This window comes from Belonocnema kinseyi, chromosome 7, assembly GCF_010883055.1.
Source record: "Belonocnema kinseyi isolate 2016_QV_RU_SX_M_011 chromosome 7, B_treatae_v1, whole genome shotgun sequence".
Taxonomy (NCBI): Eukaryota; Metazoa; Arthropoda; class Insecta; order Hymenoptera; family Cynipidae; genus Belonocnema; species Belonocnema kinseyi.
Window position 1 is genome coordinate 88,162,387 of NC_046663.1, and position 17,676 is coordinate 88,180,062.

Genomic DNA, 17,676 nt, shown 5'->3' on the forward strand with positions numbered 1-17,676 from the left:
AGATGAGATATGTTTTCACGAGTTACAATTGAGAACTTTTGAATTTAAAAAATTTATAAATAACAATTCATCAATTTAGATGATTCTTATGGTTTTGTAAATCAAAAGTGAAGTTTTTTATTCTACATCTTAAAAATTGAGAAAAATTCGTATTAAAATCATCAAAATTACAGAATTTTTAATTTTAAAATCTAAAACTTTCATAATTTTTAATTGTAAATTGTCAGAATTAACCACATAAGATAATCTAAATTTAAATACTTTTTAAACAATTAATTATTTCATTGTCTACTGCGAAATTTTTTTAAATATAATGAACATGACACTTCACATATTCTGACAAATATTGTTTTATTACAACTCGATATTAAAAATACAATATGTATAAACGAAGAGACCTGAGAATTTCATTACAAGATCAAATATTACCTTGAAGGCACGTACAAAAATAAATCACTGTATAAAATTTCGCAAAAAAAGTTCCCAATTTTAGTCTGAAAAAAGTGACTCCCAATAAAAAAGCACCCTCATTGATAATTTCTTTCTCGCTCAAAAGAAATTATGAGTTTTTATAATCTCGGTTTTAGGCAAACTAAATATACAATTATATAGTTATTACCCTTTCACTTAAATATTCTACTAAGATAATTATTTACAAGAAATGCAGTAAATTATATAAAAGGATGAGTAGTAAAAAAATACTTATAGGTATTTTTTAACTCATCTTTTCCCATTTCGAGAAAAATCTACTTAGTTTTAGGACAAGGCTGCAATACGTATATTCTAAATCCTCTATGAGCGTTTCTTAAATGATCCATTAAACGAAGTTTTGTGTCGTTCAAAACAGAAAGCATTGCTTCTCTGGATTCGCTGTCTAATGCCTCAACGAATCGTTCCAAAATAGCCAGATCTATTTCTGGAACATCGATATCTTCTGCAATCGCCAAAGCATTTGCGAAATCATTCTTCAGGAAATCGAGAGTTGGTTCCTTGACTCTTCTTCTGCAAAAAGAAAAGTCAAATTAAATTATATAAACCATTCAAAAGAAGTGAAATAAAGAGAATTTCAATTTTTAAGGCGAAACATAATACATTAAGATTAAATTAAAATGGTCAATATCAAATCAAAAATTAAAATTGTAAAAATTCAGTCAAGAAAGAAATAAATAAATAATAAGTCAAAAGTGAAAAAAATTATATTTTAATCTTTATTTAATAAATGACGAAAACCGTTTCAGCAAATATCTAAACCGGATATCCTATCTTAAATGTGAACCCTTAGTTTAAAAGACCTTAATTATTAACAGATTTTTTCCGAAAAATTATTCATAGTAGAAATAAAAAAAAATTAAATTAGTTCCTTAATGTTCAATAAATATATTTTTTTGCTAATAGCAGACTTCACAGCCCAAAGTAGTCTCAGAACAGGGAAATTATGTTGATATTTCATGAAAATAGGAGAATTATAGAAGAAATTTTTTTAAACGAAATTAATGTTGCTACTATATTAAATTCAATATCAAACACTTTAAATTACTGCAAATTTATGTCGAAATTATTGCATTTCCAAAAAATAGGTGACTTTCCAATTACGAAAGATTTGTCAGTCATGAAAGAAAAGAATTCAAATAAGAGTGTTAAATTTTCCCACCAAAAGGACAAGTTTTCTAGAAAATAAAATAAAATGTTTAAACTGAAAATATGAATTTTAAACCACAAATTAAGTTAATTATTAACCATACAGTTGAATTTTCTAATAAACTGTTAAACTTTCTACAAAGCAGTCGAATTTTTAAACAGGAAATATGAATTTTCAAACAAGAAGATTAATCACGAAAATATAATAGTTGAAACTTTAACCATAAAAGATTTTAAATTTTAAACAAAAACTGTTGAATTAAAAAAAAAAGAAAGTTTAAAAAAATAGTTGAATCCACAGCAAAAAAAAAGATTTATTTCGAACTGATCAGTTGCACTTTTATCCAAAAGAGATGAAAATTCAAATCACAAAGACAAATTTTTCCTTCAAGAAAGAAAATTTGTCTATAAAACAGTTGAATTAAAATTGTAAAAAATTCAGTTGAAAAATAAATAAATTTTCAATAATAAAAAAAGAATTTTCAACAAATTATTTGAATTGTCAACCAAGAAGTGAATTTAAAAAAAAATGAACAATTTTTCTAAGAAACAATTAAAGCATACACATGAAAATATTAATTAAAACAAAAAAGAATTTTTAATTCAAATAGTTGAATTTTTAACCCCTGAAAAATGGATTTTCAATAAAATAGTTAAAGTTTCAACCAAAATAGGTGAACGGCTAACACAAGAAAACGAATTTGCAACAAAATTATTGAATTTTCAGCTGAAAAATATGGATTTTCCACACAAAAGTAATTTGCAACCAAATAATTGAATTTTGAACCAAAATAATTAAATTTTCTATACAAAAAAATGAATGTTTAACAAAACAGTTTAATTTTTGCCCGAAAAAGATGTCCTTTTATCAAAATATTTGGAATTTTAATAAAATAATGAAATATTCAACAAAGTATTTGCATTTTTAGTAAAATAGTTAAATTTTCAAGCTAAAACTGCGCTTTATTATAATACAGTTAAATTTTCAACAAAAAACTTATTTTCAACCAAATAGTTGTATTTTAAACAAAAAATTTAATTTTTACAAAATAATTTATTTTTGAACCAAATTAGTTGGATGTTTAACCCAAAGAAAACGGATTTTTTAAAAACCAGTGAAATTATAAAATTAAGTTTTTCACTGTATAGTTGTATTTGCATTCAAAGTAGTTCATTTTTTAACCAAAAAGAAGAATTTTTAACAAAATTGTTGATATTCAAACCAAAACCATTGAGTTTTTAAAACAACACAAAAAAAACAAATGTTTTACTAAAAAGATGACTTCTTAAATATGCATTTTTCCAGAAAAAAGTTAATTTTCAACCAAACAGTGGAATTTTCTGACAAAAAAGTTAATTTTCTACTCAAAAATGCTTTTTCTATACAAAAATAAAACGTTGAACAAAACAGTTGAATTTTTAATAAAATAATTAAATAATCAACCCAATATTTCGATTTTTAACTAAATAGTTGAATTTTAAAACTAAAAAAAAGCAAATTTGTTAGAATACAGTTGCAATTTCAAAAAAGAGCTTATTTACAGGCAAGATCATTTGAATTTTCAACAAAAGACTATTTAAAGTCAAGAAAGGTGACGTTTTCACCAAAATGGACGAATTTTCCATGTAACTGGATCAATTTTCAACAAAACAGTTAAATCTTTTACCAGTAAAGTGGATTTTTTTTATTAAAATAGTGGATGTTTTTACAAAATAATCGAATATAAAAACAAGTGAAAGGAGAAAAGGTGAAAGTTTTTTGAAAGCAGGAAAAAAGAGGAATTTCTCAAAAAGGGAGAGACACATAATAAACATCTTTTATTAATAACTATAATACTCACACATAATTTTCCTCTTTTTCGATATATTCGCTACAGTTTTCATAAAATTCTAAGCAGGCCAAATCATCCTTGCGACGAGCCAAAGTTAAATATTTTCTAAAAACTTCTCTTCCCTTGGCATGAAGCAAGGTTTGATTAATATGATCTGTAATTTGGTCCAGCTCCTCGAGGGTCAGACCCGAAGTGCATTTTCCAATGCACCCGACAATTTTGTTCGTCTTCGTGGCCATAATTATAATAATTACAATTTAATTTGTCTTCCGATCTAATTTCCGTTGTTGAGGCCTTTAGCATATTTCAATATTTCTATAACAAATTATTCTGAATGAATATTCAAATACAATTCGCAACATTTTTAATTTACTGTTATATAATTTATTAACTTAATTACATTTTTATTTTATTGCCTAGTTTCTTAGTTCGACAACAACAAAATAATAATGGCAAACGTAAATTTTAATAGATGCTTCCAACATAATTTTTTTTTATACAAAAATAAATGAAAAAGTAAAAAGTGGAAAAAATTATATTTTAAACTTTGTTTAATGGATGACGAAAACAGTTCCAGCAAATATCTAAAGCGGATATCGTATCTTAAATATGAATCCTCAGTTTAAAAGACCTTATCTATTAACATATTTATTCAGAAAAATGATTTAAAGTAGAAATAAAAAACTAAAAATAAAATTCGTTCCTTAATGTTCAATGAATATTTTTGTGTGTGCTAAAAACAGACTTCACAGCCCAAAGTTATATCGGCACAGGGAAAATATGTCGATTTTTCATGAAAATAGGAAAATTATAGGAGAAGAAATTCTTTTAAACGAAATTAATGTTGTTAATATATTGAATACAATATCAAACACTTTAAATTCCTACAAATTTATGTCGAAATACATTGCATTTCCAAAAAATAGGTGACTTTTCAACTAAGAATTTTCAGCCATGAAAGAAAAAAGTTCAAATAAAAGTGTTGAATTTTCCAACCAAAAAGACAAGTTTTGTAGAAAATAAAATTTTTATACCGAAAATATGAATCTTCAATTAACAAGTAACTTAATTATTAACCAAACAGTTAACTTTTCTAATAAACTGTTAAATTACACGTAAAAATAAGACTTTTTTACAAAGCAGTTCATTTTTTAAACAGAAAATATTAATTTTCAACCAAGAAGATTAATTTTTTACCAAACAGACGAGTTTTCAATTAAAAAAAAAAAAAACATCAATTTAAAACCATACATAAAGTAGTTAAATTTTAAATTAAAAAAAAAATTAATTTAAAAAAATACGATTTTTCCGCTGAATAGATGAATTTTCAAACAATAAAGATGGATTCTTAACGATAAGATAATAGTTGAAACTTTAACCATGAAAGATTACAAATTTTAAACATAAATAGTTGAATTCAACCAAAAAGGATGAATTTTCAATGAAATAGTTGAATTCTCAGCAAAAAAAATTTTATTTCGAACCAATCAGTTGCATTTTTATCCAAAAGAGATGAAGCTTCAAACCAAAAAGACAGATTTACAGCTCAGACAAATTTTTCCGCCAAGAAAGAAAATTTGTCTATAAAACAGTTAAATTTGCAATCTAAAAATCTTTTTTAAATAAAAAAGATGAATTTTTAATAAAAATAGTTATGGTACCCGCAGCTACGGCCTATTTAAATTAGGTATCTTTTAATTTAAAGAAATGGATGCTTTCAAAATAAATTACAAAACTTATTAGTTTTGTAAGGGGAAGTACGAGCAGAGTACTCATTGAGTTGAGCTTAATCAATATTATTGATGACTCAGATTTATTGATTGACAACTTGTAAATTTATATAGTGGATGAGAACACAATTCAGAAACAATCTTTTCAAAACTTTAATTACAATTAACAATAAAAATAAAGTCATTCAATTGAATTTCTCAACCATGAAATAGTTCAGAAAAACGAGAATAATTTATAAATAAATTTAATTTCGAACTATCCTTTACACGAATCATATAATTAGAATTTCGATAAATATTTAAAAAATAAAACAAGAAATAAAACGTTTGAAAAATATAAATTCATCAAAAATGTTTAAAAATTACGAATAGGAAAAAATTATAGAAAAACAAAATGAATGATAAATAATACTTGCAAGTTGGATTTTTCAGCACGGTTTTCCCATGTTTTTACTTTACCCGAGGAAAATAAATAGCCGGTATTGATCGAAGCACATCTGCCCACATCTGCCTTAAACTGAAATTATATAGCTAACACTTATCACTATATTTTTCCTGTGTTCGCAGTAAATTTCTTACGGAAATAACACAATGAATAAATTTCGAGGAATTAAATTCGAAAACTCAAATGAACTTCTCCCTAATGGAAACTTACTCGTACTAAAGGAGCGACAAAAATAGTTTATTCTGCGGTTGCGCGAAGAAGACGCTCTTACATTCAACTTTCAAGACATTGTAATTCGGCAAGGATCCCTCCTAGGGTTGTAACACTATTTCAACAAGCCAAACGTGACGTGTGAAATTAAGATTTACTTCACCCTAAAATAGAACAAGAACATTCATTAAAAAAATTCACAACTCATTTTTTGAATTTTAACAATATTTTTCAGATCATTTCTCTGGAGCTGGTAATTTTAAATGCAATACGGTGTTGCATTTACAAGATGAGATGAAATTCTATTGCTGAACTATAAAATGCTTTAAGGTAAATTTTCATCAAAAGAGTTGAGTTTTTAACCTGAAAAGTCGAATGTTTTATAAAAAATGGCACTATCAATCTCGAAAAGATAAATTTTCAACAAAAAAGTTCATTTTCATTCAAGAAAAATGAATTTTCTTTCTTTACTTAGTTTAAGTTTCTACAAATAACACATAAAATTTCAATAAAAAATGGAATACTTATATTTTAAGTTTTAAAAAAATGTTCAAAATAATAGTTCAATTTTAAACCTAAACATATTATCAATATTAACAACCAAACAGTTGCATTTTTCACAAAAAAGATGTTATTTTTACCAAAGGAGAGATAAATTAAAAAAGAATGTAATTTTGGACAGACAAGTTAAATTTTTATCTAGAGTTGACTTTTCAACCGAAAAAGATTTATTTTCTACAAAAAGAGATCAATTTTCATTTTAAAAAAGTCAAGTTTTTAGGCTGAAAAGTATATTTTTCCTAATAAAATTTTTTATTTTTGATCCCAAAAAAATAATGTTTTAACAAAAAGGTTCATTTTCAGCTGAAAAAGATTTTTTTTTTAATTGCTGAATTTTTATCAGCAACAAAATTAATTTTCAACCAAACAGTTGCATTTAGAGCCAAATAGTGTAACATTTTTAATTCAATGGTGGAAATTGAGAACAAGAAAGATTAAACTAAAACTTAAAATGTGGCATTTTCAACCACACCGTAGAATTGTCAAGCTAAAAAGCTAAATATTTAAAGACAGTTGAATTAAAAAAAAAAAACAACTTAATTTTCAGCAAACAAAAAATCATTTTCAAATAAGAAAGATGGCTTTTCTACCTAGAAAGATTGTGAGTGGATTAAAATAACTAAATTGACTTTTTCGTAAAAACTGACTAAAAGTGGCAGCCCTGTAAATGATTTTTATGTTCCTCAAAAAAAGAAGAACCATATTGTATGTATGTCAAATATTTATTTTCAATATGGTTTCAATATAAATACTATATTTAAAACATTTAAAATTTCTTCGTTTATTTTGAAAGTATCCAACTTTAACTATTTTAATTTAGAAACTCGATAAATTAGTTGGTCTAACTGGAAAAGATTCTCATTTTTAATCTATTATATGTTTGTATACAACCTTGATATAAATTCCTTCACAAATTCTATATCACATTAGGAAATGAATACCTAAAATTTTCAGAGAGATTGATCAAGGTCCGAAATTCATAATTTGCTAAATTTGAATATGAATGCGCCCTTGAATGATTCCTGACTTTCTTTTCTTAATTTATTGTATTATCTATCGATATTAGACTTAACTAAAACATAGGTAGTACAATTTTTTCAAATATACCCTCATCCATTTATTAAAACATTTTGAACTTGAAGTCTTTTCAAACGGATTTGGTAATGAAAAATGACAATTTATAAATAATTCTACAGGCTTATCCATTTTTTTTAATTCGAACATAAATTAGACAAGTGTCTTTTTTGGAATTATAATAACAAATGAACAAAGTCAATTGTTGAAACAGATGCATTATTCCATTGTTGAAAATAAAAACAAGAGAAAACTTCTGACATTCTTCATTGAAATTCTTCAACTTTGAAAAAATATTGAAAATTTTCTACTGAATAAAAGAGCACAGTGACTGTTTTAATCAAAGAAGAAATTTCCCGGTTCGCAAAAATTTTTCACGGTTTATTAAAGTAAAAGTCTCGGTAAAAGTTTTAACTCTTAAAGCTAACAAATTTTTCATTTGAAGTAATAAAAACTGAAGTGCAAATTAAAAAACACAAAGCAGAACTCTTGAATTTTTAATATTAAAAATGAAAGTTAATATTTTTTTGTAAAAAATCAGATTTATTTCAAAAAATATAAATCCATGTTATAATTTGCAATTCTCTGAATTGAAGAATGAATAAATATATTCGGAGATTTTCCTAATTATATAATTTTAGGCAATTTCAAGCTAGACACATTAAAAATAGAACGATTAAAAATAATTTTTCAAACAGAACACTTTTTAAATTAGAAATTAAATTATTTTAAGTAGTTTCAAATGAATGGTTGCTCACTTGTTATTTATACATAAGAACTTCTTTTTGTTCTGAAACATTTTAAAATATTGTCCTAAAATTATTTTTTCAATATAAAAAATAATTTAAGTATTTCCTACGAATTTTAAAGAAAATTGTTCAATATCGGAAAACCTTTCAAACTCCTTAAAAAGATTCAAAATTTTCTTTTAAAATCTTCATTTTTTTAATACTTCTAAATAACTTTTAAAATGGTAGAATTTATGCTTTTTGACAATTTTATACATTTTTATTTAAACATTTAGAAATATTAATTTGGAATTAGTTGCACTTTTTCAAAATAAAAAATCATTTTCAATTTTTCTAGGAATCCTCTAAAGCTTATATTTTTTTAAAACTCTTTCACAATTCTTAAAAACCTTATAAAATTTGTATTCGATATCTGCAAAAATCTACATTTTGTTTAAAATGAATTTAAACTTTTCAGACTATTTTCGAATTTTTTATAAATTAATTAGTTCTCAATTATTATTTATAAATAAAAATTCAGCAACTACACTTCCAAATTTTTTTTAATGGAATAATTAATTTGTAAAAGTCAAAGTTTAAATTTAGCTCTCTGAACATTTCAGCCGATTCAAGAGTTTCATACAATTCAGTTTCAAATTTTTCAGTTTGAAATATTTGATTATGATTGCAGATTTTAGGTTAACAGTTAAATATTGCTAAATCTTAAATATTTATTCTCATTTCCTAATTTAAAATGTTTTAATTAAATTAGTTCAAAATAGAATATTTTAGACTGAAATAATATTTGAATTCAATTTGGAATTTAATAAAAGCGTTTAATTATTAATCTATTAAGTTGAAATTATTTTACAATTGAAAATAGTACTCATAGTAGTTCGATCTTTAACGATAAAATCTGTGAATTCATTAATTTATATTTACAATTCATCAACTACAAAAGTTTTTCATCCAACATTAAAAATTTTAAATGCTTTTAATTTTTACTTCTTTAATTCTTCAAAACTGCACTTTAAAATCATTGAAATTAAAAATGAACATCCAAAATGAAAACTTTCAAAGTTAGAGATTTTAGAATTGCATATTATAAGCAGGATGATACCATAATTGAAAAAGTTAACAAGTGAAACTAATATTTAAAAAAAGCTGAAATCGAACTTATAAATTTGTAAATACTTTCTCAAAGAATAGAAATGATAGAGAGATAATTTTCTATTGCATTATATCATCAAGTGATATAGAATGTGTGATTATTTTAAGTGATTAGATAGGTTTTTCAACTAAAAATTTGAAAAGTCCCGATCAAAAAATAAATTCACTTTTATTTCCCAGATTTTCTCGGTCTTAAAAAACTGATTTCCCGGTCCATGGCCACACTGAAACTTATTATTACACCTTTTTAATTTTCATTTAATTTACTATTGATATACATGTATTTAAAACAAATTGCTATTTTATATTCTGTAGAATTAATGAAAATTACTATTTTTTCAACTCACAGTATTTCAGCCTTCAAAAAACGGGCTGATTGTTTATTCCCAGGCTTTTTTTTTACACAACTGACACTACAAGAAACACTACGACGTGAACTGCATATTTATTCCGAAATTATCTCTCATACATAAAATGCAAAATTTCAGTCGTTTGTAGAAATATCATGAATCACAATTTTCAGACTTACAGTGTCAATATTCTGACGGCTAATATAATTTGAAAGAAAGTAAGACAAAGCATAAAAATTATAGTTATGGAGTACTGTCTTAAGTATAACTGGTTAATTAGCATTAAAGTGCGATAACACAAAACACATCCAGTTATCACTTTTAACGACTCTACATGACCTGAAAACATGTCTGGCTTATAATGATTTTTATTATTTTTAAAGTGTTGTTCTTATATAAAAATGTAAAACCTGTGGAATTTTAATATCAATTAACCAATCAAACAGAAAGGTTTTTTAAATTTAATAAAAATTACATTCAAACAATAAAACTGATGAGGAGGGCAGATCTTACTGTTTCTTATAAGGGTGGAGGGAAATGGAAGATCTTACGCAAGAACAATTTTCACTAAAAAACTAGTAAATCTTCATAGCTTAGAAGTATTGCGTTTTCAACAAAATAGATGCATTTTTAAAGAAATAATTCATTTTTCAATCAAAAAGATGAATTTTCAACAAAATACATGAAACTTCAACTAAAGAAGATGAATTTTAAGTTAAAAAAATTACTTAAAAAAAAACTAATCTTCATAAAAAATAGTAAAGTATGAGCCAAAACTATGAATCTACAAAATAAAAAAATTAATATTCCGCGAAAAGTGTAATCATTGTTATTTTCACCAAAAACAATACAGATTAATTTTCAAACCAGAAAGAATCATTTTTAATAAAAGAATTAAACTTTTAACCCAAAAAGACGACTTTTAAACCAAATAAATTTATTTTGAACTGAAACAAATAATTATTCAACTAAAAATAGAATAATCACAATTTTAGTTTAAGAAAATATTTCACCAAAGTAGTGAAATATTTAACCAAATAATAAATGTTTACCTAATATGATAAACATTTAACAAAGGAAAATTTAAAGCCAAAAGACCAATTATCTACAGAACAGTTGACATTTTAACCTGAAAATATGAATTCATAACAAACAGAAATAATTTTCAAGTTGAATTTTTAAACAAAAAAAATGAAATTTTCTACCAAAAAGTTTAATTTTCAACCAAAAGATGATTTTTTTGACAAAATAGTTAAATTTCAACCCAAAAACGACGATAAATGAATTTTGTAGAAAAATTCCATGTACATTTTCAGTTATAAAGTTTGTTTTCAATACAAAAACGGATTTTCAACAAAATAGTTTCATTTTGAACTAAAGAAATGAACTTTTGACTAAAATAATGAATCTCAAACAAAAAAATACGTTTCTACCCAAATAAACAGTTTTGAAAAAAGACATAAGTTTTCAAATAAAAAGATTAATTTTCAACCAAAAATCGAATAGTTAAATTCTTAGGTAAAGAATAAATTTTCAACTAAAAAGAAACAAAATAGTTGATATTTTGAACAAAGAAATTAATCTTCAACAAAACAAAAAAATGATTTCGTAACCAGAGTTAAATTTTCACCAAAATATATGAATCTTCAACTAAAAAATATACATGTTTAACTAAAATGGAATAGTTATATTATCAGTTTAAAAAATTAATTTTGTAACAACAAAAGACGATTTTTTACCTATTTGCACTTATTTGGTAGGGTGGTTTGAAAATTTCAGAAAAACGCTTTACGGAATTTGTGGATGACCTCGAAACTTACACCTTAGTGAATCGAAAATTCCTGAATCTTTCAGGTTTCCCCTGAAATTCCCTGACCAGTTTTAAATTTTCTGACTTTTTTTGACTCTCCAGAATTCCTTGACCTGTAGCAACCATGATTCTGTTTGAATAAGTTATGATTACACAAAATTGGGATTAAAATTTACATTTTCAAAATTGGTACTCTTTCGACACCATGAAGTGAATTACAAATCAAATGGAATCTGTTTGACAGCCATGCATTGCAACTGTTCTGATATTTTACACGATTTTTGCAATAATTCTATGTTTTATCCCTTTTTTGTATTCAACACGTTTCGATTCGAATAATTGGAAACGAAATGACCTCAAAATGGCTAACATGTCCAAGTAGCACTTTTTTTCTTTTAATTTGGCTTCAGGTGTGATTCTTTCCTTTCTTTTTTAAAAAACTCAGCCTCTACTTTTTAATATCCATCATTACTTCTACATGCCTTTTTCCTTTTATATTTAGAATCTCAAGAACTGCTTAAGCCTGAACACAGTAGAATTGCAGGAAATGGATTATTTGGCTCATAATTTGTCTCCGGAAGAATGCTTTCAATTATACAATCTGCTTGATCATCGTCGTGACAATAGGGTGAGGTTCGATTTATATTTATTTTGTCTAAATAGGATTTTTAATTGTATAAAAGTCAAGTTCTAAGCCGGAAGTCTTTAAATTTAAGATGAACAATTTACAAAATATAATATATTGATAAGTAAAGAAATAATTCATTTCCTTTAAAGCGCGAGACAGTGAGATACATTTAAAAAAAATCCAGCGGTTCCATGTATGAATTTACTTGGTATATGGTCAACCGATCCGGAAGAATTAAATTTCAAAACTCTTGATAAAGTTGCTTTAAAACTTGCTAAAATTGGTAGAAAGGATCTGGCCCTTTGGCTTGATCGTGGCTCATTTCGTCGAAGACACGAAAATTATTTAAGTCCAATCACTGCAGTCAGGGAATTGGAGTACTTTCAAAAATTGATAAATTTTTAATAAATTCTATTAATTATTTATTACCTATGAGAAACAATATCAGGGTTGCTACAAAATCCCAATTTCAAAATTACATGACTTTTCTCTGAGCAATTTTTCATTAATTAATGAAAAATAATATTTTTTCTTAATATATTTTATAAACTTTTAGTGACAACAGTCATAAAGAATTTAATAAGGGGTCATCCATAAATTACGCAAGAAGTTTTTGATTGGGGGGGGGGGGGTGCATTTGGAAAATCGTACGTAAGACAGGTGTAATAATTGATATTTGCTCTAAAAAATATAATTTTCAATTAAAAACAGTCCACTTCGACCAAAAAATATCAATTTTCAACAAACTAGTTGAATCCTAAACCAAAACAGATTAATTTTCAAACTGAAATAGGAATTTTCAATAGTTTTATTTTCAACCAAGAACTATTTGTCAGTCAATTAAGAACAAAATCCCATAAAAAATATTGTATTTTTTCCAAATAGAGAAATAAATGTTAAGAAATAAAAGAACATTTTTTCAACCGATCAAAAACAGATGAATTTTCAAGAAACTCGTTCAATCCTTAACCAAAGTAGATTAATTCTCAAACAAAATAGAGGAATTTAAAAAAGTTTACCTTTCAACCAAGAAAGATTTTTCAGTCAATTGAAAGAAAAATATCATCCAAAATGTAAACTTTTTAAACCAAATATTTTAGTTTTCAACTCGAAAATATGCATTTTTAACAAGAAAATTATTTTCGTACAGAATTGGATTAAATTTCTACCAAATATTGGTAGCGATAATGCCACGATCGGGCTTATAGGGGAATAACTTTTCTCAGAAAAGGGTTCCCCCATCACTGTCACGTTCTTGAGCGTGCACGAATTTGGTGGGCCTTTTCTCAATCGTAACGCGCAGGAGTAAAATGTAAATTCGTACAACCTTCACGGGGTCATTATTCAGAAAGTCGGATCCGAATTTCGGGCGAGTAGGGAAAAGCACAGGAGTGGGGATAGAGTCCAAGCTCGCAGTAGGATTACCGGCACTATTGAGAGCGGTATTATTAAGAAGGTAGACTGTATTTCTAACAATGCACATGAATTTGCAACCAAATAGTTGAATTTGTAGCAAAAAAAGGGAAATTCAACCAAAAATAGAAGATTATATTTCAATTAAAAAAAAGAATCCCCACAAAAATGTTTCCCCATAGAAATAAATTTGCAACAAAATAGATGGATTTTCGACAAAATACATGAATTTGTAATAAAAAAAATGAATTTTCAATAAAAAAATATAAATTGTCAACGAAAAATGTAATAGCTGACCCGTCTACGATAACAGATGAATAAAAAATAAATTAAATAAAGCATTTTTAACAAAAGTTTTCTATTTAAAACCAAGAAAAATTTTTCAGTTAATAGAGAACAAAATATCCAATATGTTAACTTTTTGTATTAAAAAGACAAAATTGCTACAAAATAGTTGAGTTTTGAAACCGAAAATATGAATTTTCAACATGAAAATTACTTTTCCACCAGTGTTGAATTTTTTTACCAAAATAATTGAAATGTCAAACAAAAAATAAAATTTTTAACCGCAATATGAATTCAAAACCAAAAAATTATAAAATTGTTCATTTTGTAATACTGAATACTTATTATTAGCATAGAATTTATTTTCGAAACCTAATTTCGTTAATATTTCATGTTTATTTAATTAACCAAATTTATATGTATGTTCACTGCCTAAGTTTAAAAAAGCTTAGTGACATTTTTTTTGTCGTGAGGGGAAGGGGTGGAAATTTGAGAAAAACGCCTTACGTAGTTTGCAGATGACATCTAAACTTCAAGTCAACATTTTCGGACTCTTTCAGGTTTTGTCTGACTCACTTTGACCAGTTTTAAATTCCCTAACCTATAGCAACCCTAAATATCCATTGCATAAGATACTCGACAGAGGAATATTTTCTAATATAAAGCGTCCCCTGAAAAATTAGCAGTACCTAAAAATATTAAATAAATAATCCTCCAGTGGTAAAAGTAAAAAAAAGTCAATGGATAACGACGTTTTTGGAGATGAGAGGCTACAAAGATCCACTTGCCCTACTGAAACATCAGGGAAGATGAGGATTTTTTGGAAAGTCTTCGTCGTAGCATTTATAACCCTGATTTTGTTCCTCTTCTGCATTTTCTGCTGTCGCTACATTTACGGAAAGCTGCGTTGCGTCTTTAGCAGGTCTTGAATATTAAATTCCCTGTTATTTTCTGGTCAATATTATTAAATATTAAAAAACTTTTTTTTTAATAATTTAAAATTTATAAATGCTTTTCAGAAATAACTTTGATCGATCCAGAGCAAAAGGGGAAAAAGAAGAAAAATATTGTCTTTGTGGAGATGAATACGGAACAGCATCCTTTTCAGATTGTTATTTAAACGAAAAAGAATCATCATCGGGATTTAAGGAATTGCTACCAAAATTTAAAAATTATTTCAAAAATCGTAAAGAAAAGAAAAAGGAGAAATTACGTTACCAACAATTTCAAAAAATGAAAGCTAAATTACAAGTAAGGGATGAAATTTGTCCTCCTTTGCATAATAAAAGAAACTCTTGAAAAAATCAAATAAAAATCTATTGAATTTTTGTTTTTTAGAAAATTTACATCGATCAACAAAAGAAAGTAAAAGTAAATAGACAAGAGGAAAAAATTCTAAATTCTTTAACCGAAGGAGAAAGAGATGAACTCGGAGAAATGATTCGCGAGATGAAATTTCTTCTCGATTCCGACGAGGAAACGGAGAAATTGCTTTTATCAGGAAAACGCCTGGGGACTTTTATAATTGACATGAAAAATCTTCATGGAGAAAAAATAGCTCGTTCCCATGAATCAAATAAAAAAATAATGTCTATAAAAAGTTGTGGTTCGAAGGAAAGGTCTTCTTTATCGGACAATATGATGATTTTATGCACTGAGGAATCAAATAAAAATGCTGGAAATGAGAAAACCATAAGCAATCCCAATAAAGTAATTTCCTCAATTAAATATTCTAAATTAGAGTTTTTTAAATTATTTATTAAAGTACTATAAATCTATTATAGATCAATTTTAATCTAGTATATTCAAAATCCGCAGAAAACTTTCAAAGAAGCGACTAGAAATAGACAATCGTTTTCCTCCGGGCATTATTTAGACAATGAAGCTCAAGACTCTCTGATAAAAAAAGAAAATCCAGATTCCGAAAATTATGAATTGGCTGTAAAAAGCGAATTTGTAAAATGCTACGCAATATCAGATTCCGATCGGAATTGTTCCTCTCCTTTTACTTGGGAAATAAATCGAAGGTAAATTTGTATGAAAACGAACTCAAATAGTTGATAGGGTGTCTACAGAAATTTCGTTTTCAAATTCCCGAATTTCCCTGGTTGGGTTTAACGTTTTTCTTATGATATTTGTGTCGTATTTTCGAACTTAGTCTTAGTTTAAATAATATTGAAAGAGTGGTAAAAATACTTAAACCTAGTATCACTGGGCGCAGAATTTTTATATTTCATCCTACTTAGAGCAAAAAACACAGTAATTTGTATGAAATGGTATGAAAAATGTTAATTTTACTGTTAAATATTTTTTATATATTGTTATTGTTCTTCAACTAGTAAAAACAAATTTTATATGAAATGTCTCTTCACATTGATTAAAAAACTTCCAATTAAAAATTTGTCAGCGCAAATAAATAAAAACCGGGTCACTGGTCCTGGACACCCTCGAAATGACAATTATTTTTTGACCAGGAAATTTACAATTTTTTAAAGAAAAATCTATTCCAAGGTGGCCGTTTTAATCGAAGAAAAAATTCCCGGAAATATAAAAATCGTACTCTATTCTAAATATTTTTCTATTTGAAGCAATAAACAATAAAGAACAAATTAAATTCACACGTATGAAATGGAAGGTACTATCACTTTACAATTAAATTTTTTTTAATGAAATGCAGATAAACTGCAAAAGTTAGAATTTTTATAAATTATAGAGTTCAAAGATTCAGATTAAATTCCAAAAATATAAATTCACGTTAACATTTTTAATACTCTAAATTAAAGAATGAACCAATGAACTTTAAAAATTTTCAAAATAAAATTTTTTTGAGTAATTGTAAACTAGACAAATTAAAAAAATTTTTTTCAAATTAAAGGTTAAATTATTTTCATTTTAAATGATTTAAGCATCCTTCAAAAACTTAAAAAAATTATTTCAACACATTGAGAAATCTGGAAGTGATTTTATATTTTTCCAAATTTAAAATCATTGTTGAAATTTTGTTTGAAACGTTTAAATAATTTTTTAATGAATTTAATTTTTCCTACAACTTTTAGAAAATCCTGCAAATTAAAAAAAAAATACTTAAAATTTGAATTTATAAATAAAAATAAGAATACTTATTATTTGTAGAAAAAAATAGAGTAATCTTAAGTGATATTCAGAAGTTTAAAAGATATCAAAATTAAATTTAGATCTCGAAATGATTTCAAATCATTTACAAGATGTGTAAATAAAAATTAGGGCTATTCGTACCGAAATTTTGATGCAAATACCCACAGCAAAATTTAAAACAAAATGCAGATTTTTGCAGATTTCAACCAAAAATATTAGAAACTTTTTAAGAATTGTGAAAGGCTTGAAAACAATAAAAAATTTTTAAGATTCCTAGGAAAATTGGATATGATTTTTCATTTTGAAAAATTATTGTGACAGAAAATTTAAAAAGATTTAAAGAGATTTCCCAAATGATCAACACAGAACCGGGAAGATTTTAAGGATTTTTGTTAATTTGCAGGATTTTCCAAAATTTGTAGGGAAAATTCGGTTAATTTTAAACTGTATTTAGAAGTTCTAAACAAAAATGTTAACACACTTCTATTCAATTACTTGAAGACATTGCAAGTATTTAATTAATTTGAATCTTCAAGACTATGAAATATCTCTTGAAATTACTCAAATTTTATTTACAAATAATAAGTGTTCAATTGTGGGTCCGGATGCAATAAGGGCACATAAAATTTTTTCGTGCGAAAACGAAGTCCCCTGGAGGCTTTAGAAAAAATTTTCGAATTTTAATTTT

The 17,676-nt window shown here is 25.8% G+C and overlaps 2 protein-coding genes across 6 annotated transcripts in view; one reads left to right on the forward strand and one right to left on the reverse strand.

The window, feature by feature from the left end:
- Positions 1 to 334: 334 nt before the first annotated feature.
- On the reverse strand, positions 335 to 9,979 carry LOC117176464. Of its 5 annotated transcripts, none has more exons than XM_033366710.1 (5): positions 9,918 to 9,979; positions 5,856 to 6,019; positions 5,617 to 5,717; positions 3,480 to 3,785; positions 335 to 1,002 (listed from the first exon to the last, which is right to left on the reverse strand). In XM_033366710.1, exons 4-5 carry the CDS (start codon positions 3,707 to 3,709, stop codon positions 747 to 749), a joined length of 486 nt encoding a protein of 161 aa, XP_033222601.1. In that variant the 5' UTR covers positions 3,710 to 3,785; positions 5,617 to 5,717; positions 5,856 to 6,019; positions 9,918 to 9,979; the 3' UTR covers positions 335 to 746. The 5 variants fall into 5 exon arrangements, with proteins under 5 accessions (XP_033222601.1, XP_033222600.1, XP_033222605.1 ...); XM_033366709.1 differs by having other exon boundaries at positions 9,736 to 9,931; XM_033366714.1 differs by lacking the exon at positions 5,617 to 5,717 and having other exon boundaries at positions 9,736 to 9,932.
- A 1,825-nt stretch (positions 9,980 to 11,804) lies between these two features.
- Positions 11,805 to 17,676, forward strand: part of LOC117176462 — an 8,910-nt gene continuing 3,038 nt past the window's right edge. The window contains exons 1-6 of the mRNA XM_033366707.1: positions 11,805 to 11,958; positions 12,051 to 12,176; positions 14,593 to 14,796; positions 14,894 to 15,125; positions 15,213 to 15,584; positions 15,693 to 15,901. Of these exons, the coding sequence (XP_033222598.1) occupies positions 14,615 to 14,796; positions 14,894 to 15,125; positions 15,213 to 15,584; positions 15,693 to 15,901 (995 nt within the window). The 5' untranslated portion in view covers positions 11,805 to 11,958; positions 12,051 to 12,176; positions 14,593 to 14,614. The remainder of the gene's footprint in view (positions 11,959 to 12,050; positions 12,177 to 14,592; positions 14,797 to 14,893; positions 15,126 to 15,212; positions 15,585 to 15,692; positions 15,902 to 17,676) is intronic.

What these genes read in the sequence shown, in the direction of transcription:
- LOC117176464 (XM_033366710.1), bottom strand. Translation starts at nt 3,709, where the DNA reads ATGGCCACGAAGACGAACAAAATTGTCGGGTGCATTGGAAAATGCACT. An exon ending in GAAAAAGAGGAAAATTATGT is followed by an intron (nt 1,003 to 3,479) that starts GTGAGTATTATA and finishes TTCTTTTTGCAG; the next exon opens with AAGAAGAGTCAAGGAACCAA.